This window comes from Salmo salar, chromosome 17 (assembly GCF_965601325.2).
Source record: "Salmo salar chromosome 17, fSalSal1, whole genome shotgun sequence".
NCBI lineage: Eukaryota > Metazoa > Chordata > Actinopteri > Salmoniformes > Salmonidae > Salmo > Salmo salar.
In genome coordinates, this window is record NC_138307.1 from 47,876,364 (window position 1) to 47,889,653 (window position 13,290).

Below are 13,290 nucleotides of genomic sequence, written 5' to 3' on the forward strand. Positions count from 1 at the left end.
ACATGCCTGCCTTTGCTGAGTTGACTGTTTTCATGGCCTGTTTGCTTCTCTCTTCATATGAAATGAGATCTATTGAAGACTTGGAGCCTAACTGAGAACAGTTTCTAGCAGTGCTGTATCACTCACTGAGACACAGTTAGTTGTAAGGTTTGATAAATGACTTTTTCACAGTCAATGTGAGTTTAGCAGAGTTACAGTATACCCCTCACCGAGTCACTGATAGGGGTTTGATAAATGACTTTGTGTGAGTTTGGTATTGGAAACAAGGTGTGATAACATGTTCTGCTTGCTTACAGCAACAACACTGTTTTTGAATTCATCCGGCAAGGGACCAGAGACCACAGGGCATGTGGTGGATTCCTGTGTGTGGCAGAGCCAAGCCATTTCCTTGGGTGTGGCCAGCATTGTACCGCATTGAGTCTGTAGGCAAATATGGTGTGTGTTTTTTATGCATTTGTGCACGTGTGTATATGTATGCATTTGTGCTCTGTGTGTGTGCATGTGTGTGTGTGTCATGCAAATATCTGACCTGTCCATAGGCGAAGATGGTAGCGTTGTATCCCTCGAAGCATCCCTCGATGAGTTTCTCAGTGCAGTGTGTGTAGATGGTCTCCTGCTGGGAGTCCATGTCAAACACGTAGTCATACGTGAACGCCTTGTCTTTACCCAGCATCACCTGGGGCTCAGCGGGCATACAGAACGTACAGATGTGACATCCCTCGATCTTCTCCCTCGCCAGCTGAGGACGAATCCTGAGAGAGAGCGAGAGAGATGTTGGGTTAGGGTTTGTAACTGTATAAAACATTTAACCTGAACAGGCATACAAAAAAGGAGAGAGAGAGCGAGAGAGAGAGCGAGAGAGGGAGAGAGAGAGAGAGAGAGAGGAGAGAGAGAGAGAGAGAGAGAGAGAGAGAATCACAGAGATGCTTTGTGTGCTTGGTTTCCTTCGATGTCTTCTTAATTGCTGAGGGTTAAATTTAAGGCACAGAACACATTATCTCATAACAGTTAGTCACTGCATAACATTCCACCCTTCCATAGATGTGTCTAATATGTTGATATCTTCACTTGTGGCATGTCATCAGAAGAGGCATTGAAACGTTATCCAATATCGTAATGTCACTAAACCTGATGCAAGTACTTATTCTGATGTTTTGACATATTGACTTGTGGTATGCAGGGATGTGGCATGCAGCAGGTATAGAGTCCTTAGCTCCTTGACAAAACCTCAAGGGAAAAGCTTTGATAAACAGAGTTTGAATGTAGAAAGTTTGATAAGCAGAGTTTGAATGTAGAAAGTTTGATAAGCAGAGTTTGAATATAGAAAGTTTGATAAGCAGAGTTTGAATGTAGAAAGTTTGATAAGCAGTTTGAATGTAGAAAGTTTGATAAGCTGAGTTTCAATGTAGAAAGTTTGATAAGCTGAGTTTGAATGTAGAAAGTTTGATAAGCTGAGTTTGAAAGTTGCATGTCGAGTATGATTCAGGGCTATGGTTGACTTTTAGACATTAAGTTAACCACCTAACCCTGTTTTTCCCGATATGTAACGTTTGAGTGCTTTATTGCTTCTATAAAACGGTTGCTGTACTCAGTAATCTGTTTTTCTAGGGGCCTGTTGAATCCCCTGGTAATACCATGGGGTATACAGTATCTGGGGACTGGAGCATGTGTGCATACCTGCGTGTTTGTATGTGTGCCTGTGTGCGTGCATACCTGCACGAGTCTGTATGCGTGCGTGCGTGCGTATGTGTCTGTGTGTGTGATTCTCCTCACGCTGCCAGCACACTCCACCACTCTGCCCCTATACAGAGCCCTCAGTGTTCGAGCCTGGGCTCAGAGAGGAGTGGAAGCTGTGGAGCTACACTAGGTAAACAGTCACACCCTGCCTTGCAATTCCCCCATACACGCTGCCCCTGCGCCTGTCATATTTCATATGTCTAGCTCATCACAGAACTCACTGGAGAAATATCACAGGATTTCAACTAAATTCAAATGGGAAATATTCCGAAGACTTGATGGAAGACTACTGTAAGTAAATGTACTACTTGTGTTAGGCGGCCTGTAATTGTCTTTATAAGGGCAGCATTGTGATTGGAGTCAGGATACAGTACACACTTCCACACACACACACACACACACACACACACACACACACACACACACACACACACACACACACACACACACACACACACACACACACACACACACACACACACACACACACACACACACACACACACACACACACACACACACACAGTTACGCTACTGTGTTATTGTACCCCAGTGACATCAGATCCCAGCTATTTAGCAACCTCTCTCTGGGATTATACAGTGAATGAGAAGAGGGGACAAAGCGAGGGAGGGATAGATGAGAGGAGAGGAGGAAGAGAAGAGGGGGAGATGAGGCTGCATTACCTGTAATGTTACACCTCTAGTACATCATCTGGGTCATAACTTCCTTCTGTATTTGCTACAGAGTATTTCAGTATTTCAATATTGCTGCTGCCTCAACAGGTAGGCTAGTTGTTGACTAGTCCATTACTGATCTCTTTGTTCATGTTCCTGCAGAACACCCCTCTGACAGACCTCTGTTTGACACATTTTAGAGGTTTGGGGGGTTAGGGGGAATCCATAGTAATCCCTTTGGCCTGCTTCCTAAAACAGGACAGAACCATCACTGTTATCCACCATAACAAAGATAATACACATCACTGCTTACCACTCGTTAAGTAACAGTAATGCTACGGAAATACTACAAGTGAGAATGCTGGGCTGGCTTCCAGCCAAATATGAGATGAAAGATAGTATATAATACACAGCACTGGTCATGAGATTACATTCAACAGCGTTTCATTTGGTGTCAAATGTCCCTACATGAGGAAAGAGTTCAGTGCAGTTTAAATCACATCATTGGTCTGATTGATTGTGATGAGAGCATCCCAGCCAAGGTGGTGACGTAAGACAACCAGTCAAACACTCCTGCTTGTGTGTGAATGTCTAGGACTCCAGCCTTGTCTGTGACATCCCCCAGTGTCTCCAATCTGAAATGTCTTTCTGGTGTTGAAAAAGCAGCTTTGAAGTGGCAGTGGTCAGTTGAGTTTAATGTTTTTATTCAGGGGGAATCTGTCGACAATCTTGAGCTGGTCAAATATCCTGGGAGACTCTCAATTGCATTTCCATGTTTCCTTGCTTCCTCTTTCTTTGCCTCCTCAAAACCTGTTTTGAGAAGGAGGCGAGGAGAGAGGACATGAGGAATCAAGGAAATGAAAGTGAGATTCTCCCCGTCTGTACATTAGGGCATTCTCTCTGTGAAGGCTCTATAAGGTCATCAACAGTGGACGAGTGCCTCTGTTATTTTGAGGCCTATAAAATATATAATGAGAAGTCTATGAGTGTTGAGCACACTTCACATTGCAGTGAGTGAGCAGTGCACTTGTGTACATTACATTTGTCCTCTAGCTGGGATAGTTGACCGACAGGTTTCAGGCTATGAGTCAAATGAAAACACTGGATCCTTCAGGGTGAATAAGGGTTGACCTATACAGTAACTTCCCCATACCATCATGTAGACTTTTAAAGCACTAATCCACCCTTGAGACTACAGCAATGATTTTCAATACTGGTCCTGGGGGCCCAGACTGGTGAGCATTTTTGTTCTAGCCCAGCTCTGACAAAACTAATCAAGGCAATCAGTGATTAGGCGATTAGTTGAACCAGATGTGTGTTAGTGCTGGGCTGAACCAAAAATGTACACACCCTTTGAGTCCAACTCCATCCCCATGACCAGCATAGAACAACACTACACTATAGTGCCACAAACCATTGAGTCTTATGTCTTGTTTTCTCCCAGAGTAATCTAACTCTCCAGTTCCTGTACCTCTATAGGGGCCCCAAAGCCTTTGCCTAACACAGTACAGGGGGACTGACTGACTGAGCAGTGAGCACCTAGCTCTCTATGATAGCGGCTGTACATTTATCCAGTCAACCCCCGGTCAGGTTAAGCCTGCTTCATGGAATATAAAATAGCTATTGTTTAATAATCCGGTTCAGAAGAGGTGGGCTAGGCCGCTTCTGTGAGATGATAGGCTGACACACATATGGACTGACACACACACACACATGCAAGCAAACACACACGCGTACGGACACAAACACCGTAGAGCTCCTGACAGAGACTCTCACCATGTGACATGTCCAGTTAGCTTCACGCTGGCAGCCTCATTACATCGATTACAGTGACAGCCAGAGGAGCACCATGCACTAACCCCTCTCAGAACAAAATGGACTGCGCCAGGCTAGCTCACTATAGCTCTAACCCATTCAGAAGCAGCTGTCCTGGGCCTGAGCCAAGACTCTCCTTTCTCTCCTAAGGACCCAGTCCGAACTATCTGGGGCAGCCTTGCCTGTCTGTCTCTCTTTGTCTCTCTTTGTCACATTCTCGCTCTGTCCTTCTCTCCCCTTCCTCTCCCTCTCTCTGTCCCTTCGCTCTCTGTCTCCCTCTCCTCGCTCTCTATTCTCCCTCTCTCTCCCTCTTGTTCTCTGTCTCTCTCCTTCTCTCCCTCCCACTCTCTCTCTGTCCCCTTTCTCCACACAGCCACCACCGCCACAACACACTGACCTGGTTCAAAGGGCTGAAAGACGCAGGGCCAGGCAGTAGCACAGTCACATTTCCAGCCAGCATAATCTCCTACTAAACAAACACACTTCAAACAGAAGGGCTCTTGTAAAATTAGAAATGTACTGTAGGGCCGAGGCCAGGGTGCACTGACTGCACCAGGGAAGGCTGGTAACCGTCCTAACCAGTGTTCTCTGCTACGGATATGTTTGAGACTATACAGTATGTGTGTAGATCTCCATGAATAGCAATAGCTATGCTGGTAAAAAAAAAGGTGATTCAGCCACAGCATCATCATGCTGACTCACTGCAGATCAGGGCTTGACCTCAACCCCTGCCTCCGCCTCAGCCAACCACAATGGTCCCCTGAGAGACCATCACGCATCATTTTCCTGCTGCAAACCACAACAGTAACATCAGACCATTGTCAAATCTAATCTCGGCCCTAATCTAATTCTAGAGCTACAATGAGTCCTGAGAAGCATCTGGACCCACAGAATAGGGAAAAACAACAGGCACGATACACAACTAGATTACAGGAAACAATCAATCATTCAATTATTCACCACTTCTTCGCATTAATTTGTGAAGAAAACAGAAAGAAGAGGGAGCATTGCTGCCCTGTGCCCACACATTACAAAGAGAGGAGAATGGAGTCAGGCGGCTGGCTTTTTAACTCCTCTCATATCAGAGGTTAACTTGTGGCTAAGTACCTGAGGAATTCATGCACTAGGAACAGGGTTTTTAAAGGCCCGATGCAGCTGTTTTTATATCAATATCAAATCATTTCTGCGTAACAATTAAGTACCTTACTGTAATAGATTTCCATTAAGATGGGCAAAAATGGCTTTTTTGCAAAAATCATTATAGTTTTGCTAGGACTGTCTGGGAGTGGTCTGTGTGGGAGGGGAAAACTGAAAACCAGCTGTTATTGGCAGAGAGGTTTTGAACTCGCTTTGTTATTGGTCTATTAATCAATTTACTGCATGGTGATGTCACCATGGTAAGCCAAATCTCCCACCCATGCAAACCTGCTGTTTAGAAGGTCGGGTGTAGATTGTATTTTCAACCAGCAACTATCAGTAAATAACAGTGATCAAATTCGTTCACAATTTTACAGTGTTAGTTTCATCAGCTTTTGTACAATATGATATACTGTAAACCATAGGGAAATGTATTTGGACTGCAATGTGCATTGGAGCAGACCCTTTACTCCCCAGGGTGTCTTTACCCTGAGACACTGATGCTGTAGAGCAGGGGTTAAGGAGGGACCATTCTACACACATACATACATACATACATACATACATACATACATACATACATACATACATACATACATACATACATACATACATACATACATACATACATACATACATACATACATACATACATACATACATACATACAGTCGTGGTCAAAAGTTTTGACAATGACACAAATATTAATTTTCACAAAGTCTGCTGCCTCAGTTAGTATGATGGCAATATGCATAAACTCCAGAATGTTATGAAGAATGATCAGATGAATTGCAATTAATTGCAAAGTCCCTCTTTGCCATGCAAATGAACTGAATCCCCCAAAAAACATTTCCACTGCATTTCAGCCCTGCCACAAAAGGACCAGCTGACATCATGTCAGTGATGACGAGGACAAGGCTGGAGATCACTCTGTCATGCTGATTGAGTTCGAATAACAGACTGGAAGATTCAAAAGGAGGGTGGTGCTTGGAATCATTGTTCTTCCTCTGTCAACCATGGTTACCTGCAAGGAAACACGTGCCGTCATCATTGCTTTGCACAAAAAGAGCTTCACAGGCAAGGATATTGCTGCCAGTAAGATTGCACCTAAATCAACCATTTATTGGATCATCAAGAACTTCAAGGAGAGCGGTTCAATTGTTGTGAAGAAGGCTTCAGGGCAGCCAAGAAAGTCCAGCAAGCGCCAGGACCGTCTCCTAAAGTTGATTCAGCTGCGGGATCAGGGCACCACCAGTACAGAGCTTGCTCAGGAATGGCAGCAGGCAGGTGTGAGTGCATCTGCACGCACAGTGAGGCGAAGACTTTTGGAGGATGGCCTGGTGTCAAGAAGGGCAGCAAAGAAGCCACTTCTCTCCAGGAAAAACATCAGGGACAGACTGATATTCTGCAAAAGGTACAGGGATTGGACTGCAAAGGACTGGGGTAAAGTCATTTTCTCTGATGAATCCCCTTTCCGATTGTTTGGGGCATCCGGAAAAAAGCTTGTCCGGAGAAGACAAGGTGAGCGCTACCATCAGTCCTGTGTCATGCCAACAGTAAAGCATCCTGAGACCATTCATGTGTGGGGTTGCTTCTCAGCCAAGAGAGTGGGCTCACTCACAATTTTGCCTAAGAACACAGCCATGAATAAAGAATGGTTCCAACACATCCCCCGAGAGCAACTTTTCCCAACCATCCAGGAACAGTTTGGTGACGAACAATGCCTTTTCCAGCATGATGGAGCACCTTGCCATAAGGCAAAAGTGATAATTAAGTGGCTCGGGGAACAAAACATCAATATCACCTTAATCCCATTGAGAACTTGTGGTCAATCCTCAAGAGGCGGGTGGACAAACAAAAACCCACAAATTCTGACAAACTCCAAGCATTGATTATGCAAGAATGGGCTGCCACCAGTCAGGATGTGGCCCCGAATTTAATCGACAGCATGCCAGGGCGGATTTCAGAGGTCTTGAAAAAGAAGGGTCAACACTGCAAATATTGACTCTTTGCATCAAATTCATGTAATTGTCAATAAAAGCCTTTGACACTTATGAAATGCTTGTAATTATACTTCAGTATTCCATAGAAACAGCTGCCAAAAATATCTAAAGACACTGAAGCAGCAAACTTTGTGAAAATGAATATTTGTGTCATTCTCAAAGCTTTTGGCCACAACTGTACACACACACAAAAACATGCCCAGAAACACAGGCATGCAAACATACCCTTCTCTGGCCCTTTATTGCACCTGAGACCCGGGAACTGTATACACTGGGCTTACAGTGATCTTCTGATACACATACACGCACACACACACACACACACACACACACACACACACACACCCGATAACTGGTTCTGTTGTTGCGCTGCTTACAACAAGTGTCTCAATCAGTTTTGAAAGGTCCCCTTGAAAGAAGAAAGAAAAGCTTCAGCTTCGCCCTCTATTCTTCAGGAATCAATAACCACAGGAAACACTACAGCAGCCTCTCCTCTCTCTCGTAAAGCACCTTCAGTTTGACGGTTAAGTTGTACATGGTCATTATGAAGATGGGGATGAAGAAATGGACTGGGGGGGATGAAGAAATGGGCTGGGGGGGTGATGAAATGGGCTGGGGGGGAGAAATGTGCTGGGGGGGTGAAGAAATGGCCTGGGGGGGGTGAAGAAATGTGCTGGGGGGATGAAGAAATGGGCTGGGGGGATGAAGAAATGGGCTGGGGGGGATGAAGAAATGGGCTGGGGGGATGAAGAAATGGGCTGGGGGGATGAAGAAATGGGCTGGGAGGGAAGAAAAAATGGTCTGGGGGGAAGAAAAAATGGGCTGGGGGGTGTAGAAATGGGCTGGGGGAGAAAAAGGCACTTAAAAGGGAATATTACTTCCACTGTCATCTGACTGGCATCGTCCACTGTCGTCATATGGAGTGGATTTCATACCAAGTGCTCCTGTCCTGACACTCTAATGTTGTGTTTGTTTCAATTATGACATTGTGAAGCAAAACGCAAAAGGCAAACACTGTGTGTTGTGCGTGTGGATAATGATGTCAACTGTCATCATTCACTGTTCAGGACATCAGGTGTGATTTTTCTTTTTCCTTCTGCCTTAGAAGCACCTGACTCACTGACTGACACATTGTTTAGTGTCTGTCATAATGACAGGGTTGTAACGGCGAATAGTGCATTAAGCTACATTTACAGAGCATCACTGTGAGTAATACAGTAGCTACAGTAAACAATAACAGCTGACAACAACAGTGTCAGTCTTCAACTGAGTTATATGGTCCATTCTACTTGCTTTTAGGAACAGTCTGTCCATTGTTAAGTACTGTACTGGAGTGGAGATCGTGAGGCAAGTCATTGGATTATTCTCAACATCAATGCTCTGTGATTAACAGGTACTAACAGGCCTTTTCGCCTCAGAGCACAGAAAGACAAAACTGCAGTTTTCAACAATGATCAACTGATGAAAATTATACAAGTAAGCGCCTCAAACCAAATAAACCAAACAACTTTTTCCTAAAAATGTCTTCATCAAATGTCTTCATCAAATGTTTTCATCAAATGATCTTTGAATGAATAAATCTCACTCTCAGTGTCCAGTCTAATGATGTCACTTCAGTTACCAAAGCCACTAGTGAAAGAAAGGGGAGATTCAGACAGAGAATTATATCACTCTAGAACCCCCACTTATCTTCCCTGGCTTAAATCTGGCAGGGCTTTTCTACACGGGTGAGTGATGTCCATTCACAGGGTTACCACACTGGGCAGAGGGTTCACTGACCAGTGGCCACAGCTCTACTGCTTCCTGGGTCAGATTTCACGGTGCAGCAATAGGGAAGAGCAGGAAGAGGGATGCAGGGGTCCACGCAGTGGCTGTCGGTTTCACACTGTCAGTTAGGGGGGAAACCAGGACAAGAGACAGAGGACACACACACATAAATACACACACATCCATCTTATCTTCCTCAAGCCCAGCCTTATGATGAATAACACAAAATAACAGCGATCATATATGGAAACATTCTGTTGTGACAAGGGCAGTTAAATACCATTATGCCACAAAGGGAACTCTGTCAAAACACTAGATAAGAGGACGACACTGACAGACCTACAACCTTGTGAATTTGAGTTATTTCGGATGGGAAAAAAAACAACCCAAAAATGTTTTGCAATGTCACGGACAAGGGCAATGAGTGAGAAAATAAATTGAGGGACACATTCATCTCTTCTGGCAATGGGATACCAGTGAGATTCCTAAAACACATCAGTTTATCAATCTGCGCTGAGTTCATGTATCTGACCTCAAGCGAACACAAGCTTATCTTGTGATATTCTGCTGTGCCGTTTTAAGGGCTTGCATTGTGGTCATGTTGGGATTTTAGGGCCTGTTGTGTGTTGTATGAAAGATAAATATCCCATCTCTATGTGTGAAACACCTTCTAATATAAAACTAATATTAGAAAGTAAACACTCTGTCCCTCTGGCTGGCAGGCTGGGGCAGTGTTGTACTACTCTAGTATAAAGGACTCTGACTTGGACTCTGAATCATTTAGAGAAGTCTCAGCCAGAAGGATTCAGCTACAACACCTAGCCTTACTTGGATACTGAGAGAAGTGGATGAAATTGAATAGATACTGTAACTATTGTTATTGTCTCTCGTAGTAAGTAAGGACACTTTGCAATATCACATGACGCGTGCCGGCAGATGGTTCATGCATATTTAAGAATAATCCACCTGGGGCTAAATGCAGGGGGAGGAGCTGGGCTTTGATGGACACTCTGAAAGACCAACTAGTGGAAAGGACGTTACTCTGTGAGGGTTTGGTCCCATTGCCCAATAGCAGCTGTTTTGGTGACTTTTGCCCCACATGAGAATATCGGAAACAGAAGCTGAACACAATAAAAATTACAGTAACATTACATGACATGTCTGTTATCGTGCCAATTCTATTGCTCTCGGAAACAAGTGTCTTCTTTTGACTTGGCCTTTAGCTGAAATAGAGTAAAAGGCCTGTCTAGCTTCGAACGTGAACAACTTGAAACCTGAAACAACTAACACTGTAGCGTAGATCCAGGCTTGAGGCTATGCATAATTAATGCCTCATTCACTTCAAGGATATTCATGAAACAACCACTTGACTGGCTCATCTGGTCACCCTTTACTTTACCAAACAAACATACTAACACTTACATGGGCAAAATTGCTCAAATCTATCTGTTTATTCCATTTAGACTGAACTCATACGAGACTGCCCAGTGAATAAATACTTTGATATAGTTGTGTCCAGAACAGCTATACCTTTGTCTCTGTGTTTTAACAGCACTGGCCTAAAAACATGAAACGGGTGCAAACGTGTAATGTGCACAAAATGAAAATGTGTAATGCACAGAAAAAAATCAAACAAAAATCTATATGCCAGTAATTTATGTTCAAGAACAGCATTGGAAAACACATGTTCATGAGAGTCACTGACTGACTCTGTCGCAGTAACGCACTCCTAAACACACGACTGTGTACTTCTGGTGCCAAAGCATTGACCTTTTACTTGTCACAATCATTAACTCCACCAGAACAGCACTTGGATGATAATGGACCATATGAGCCTTGTGCATAAACTGGGGCTGAAGAATGAAGCCTCGCTAACAGACAGCATTAGGCCAACTGGCACACACAGGCTCTGTATCTAACAACAACAAGCTACATTGGTTGGTGATCGCTCTGTGTGTGTGTGTGTGTGTGTGTGTGTGTGTGTGTGTGTGTGTGTGTGTGTGTGCGTGTGCGTGCTGCGTGTGCGTGTGCGTGTGCGTGTGCGTCGTGTGTGTGTGTGTGTGTGTGTGGTGTCTGTTTCAACTGTTACAAGGCAGTGAAAACCTGTGAGTCAACCTGTCTTAAACATGTACTTAGTGACTGTGATAAAGTTGCTGCTCAACAGATTCCACCAACACAGAGAAGTAATTACAGTGTTGCCATGGGGGGGGGGGGGGAGCTCTTATGGATGTTACTATAACTCATCAGGGCTAATGTACTGTGTAGTTGTAACGATAGCAGCTTTGATAATGTTGTAAAGTCATGACAAGAATGATTAAGTGGATGTTTTAACTTTTTGTGTCATGTTTTTGTGCTTCAAGTAAGTTAACTTGGTTGCCAGATATATGTACTCATGTGATTTCAAGTCAGTAGGGTTGGATCAAGGCAAGCACATGCAGATCTGGCAGCCACCAAGGCTGCACGTATTATATTAGATCAGAATATGAAATGGCCTATATAATAGCATTATCCTTGAGACAGGTTGGCAGACAGCAGACAAAGCTGATGTCACCATGCAAGAACTCCTCTGACACAGAGAGAGATAGACATTCAGCCTAATGGACCCAAGGCAACAGCAGAAAGCAGGCTTAGACAGACACAGGGCTGTCTCTGTAATGACTCTCTAGATCTCAAGAGTGTGTGTAACCTTTTGTACTGGAGGTCTATGTGTCTGTCTGAGGGTTTTGGGAAGATTAAACAGTGCCTATTTGTTTATGAGCCAGTGTAACGGCTGTCCTGCCAGTGCGTGCGTGCGCGCGTGTGTGTGCGAGACAGGGATAGGTAGAGGGAGAGAGAAAGGAAAAGCGAGCTACAGGCTTAGAGAGTGACTTGGCGAGAGTGTGCTAGCGTGTGGGTGCGGGAGTGGATGTGTACATAATGTGATGAAGTGAGCTCTGCAGAGCCGGTGTTCTCAGGATAGCAGAGAGAGCATTAAGGTGCAGGGTACAGCAGGGACAGGGAAGGTATCCCTGTACTGTAGGCTTAAGGGATCTGCTTACTGACCCATACACTGGACACTTGGATTAGTGACAGGTTCCAAAATGTATATCAGGGCCCAGGGGCAGGTGATAAAGATGTTGTTAGATTCCTGAAGAGGCAATGGTGTGTGGGGGGTTTAGAACACCTAAAACATGTCAACAAAACCCAGAGTTTCTGTTACATGTTATAAACATATTATCAACATGTTATTACATGCTATCTGATAATCTGAGTCTACGCATGTCTCCGTTTTCGTGATCACAGTTAGATACAGTAGTTGGTCTTGTCCTCTACAGACTCTCTCCTCTCTCCTCTGGCTCCTCCATGAGAATAATGAGTGGGAGCCTGATTGTGGAGGAAACAAAAGACCAAATTAAAGTTGCAAGAGAGAGAGAGAGAGGAAAAAAGTACTGGCAAATGTGTACAGTATACAAAGCTAGCACATGATTCATGAGGCTTCATATTCAGATGGATACAAGGGTTTACACACACTAGTGTCTGTCTGCGATTGTGTTGTGGGGAGCTAGCTATTTTAACACTGAGGACAGTCTCTGTATTGCTTATGCTACCAACAGTTCAGTGGCTATTATGTAGTCATTGAAATAAGTATTTAGTCCTTGCAGTTAAATGCTATCAATGTGAAATGACAGTTGTATATTGTTTTGGAAATCTCTAAATACTGTCTGCCTGACATGTCTGCAATTAAAACAGTCTCTACAATATCAAGTTATGTAGATGTGCTTGCTGCTAGTATACTGTCTCATGAATATGGCTGCATTTATATGCAGGAGAGAGGCTTGTAAATCAAGGCCCAGTCCAGGCAGAGACTTAGTAAAGAGAGTACTGGGTCAAAGTCTGCCTGCAGTAACTGGAGAGAGAGAGTGTTAATATTTTTTTTTATTTTCACTTTTGTTTATTATCTATCTATTTCACTTGCTTTGGCAATGCAAACATATGTTTCCCATGCCAATAAAGCTCTTAAATTGAAATGAGAGAGAGAGAGAGGAGAGAGAGAGAGAGAGAGAGAGCTAACGATAACCTAACGGACAGACAGGTCTTACTCTCCGTCTTCCACTGATCCCTCTCACATGACATTACAGATCTATGACACACACACAGACAGACACATGATTGATTA

The 13,290-nt window shown here is 44.0% G+C and overlaps 1 protein-coding gene across 4 annotated transcripts in view; it reads right to left on the reverse strand.

Moving 5' to 3' along the window:
- Window positions 1-13,290, reverse strand: part of LOC106575986 (kinesin-like protein KIF21A) — a 41,275-nt gene that overhangs the window by 26,969 nt on the left and 1,016 nt on the right. For all 4 annotated transcript variants that reach the window (XM_014152768.3, XM_082963798.1, XM_014152765.3 and 1 more), the window contains exon 2: window positions 530-752. In XM_014152768.3, coding sequence (XP_014008243.1) covers window positions 530-752 — 223 coding nt within the window. The remainder of the gene's footprint in view (window positions 1-529; window positions 753-13,290) is intronic.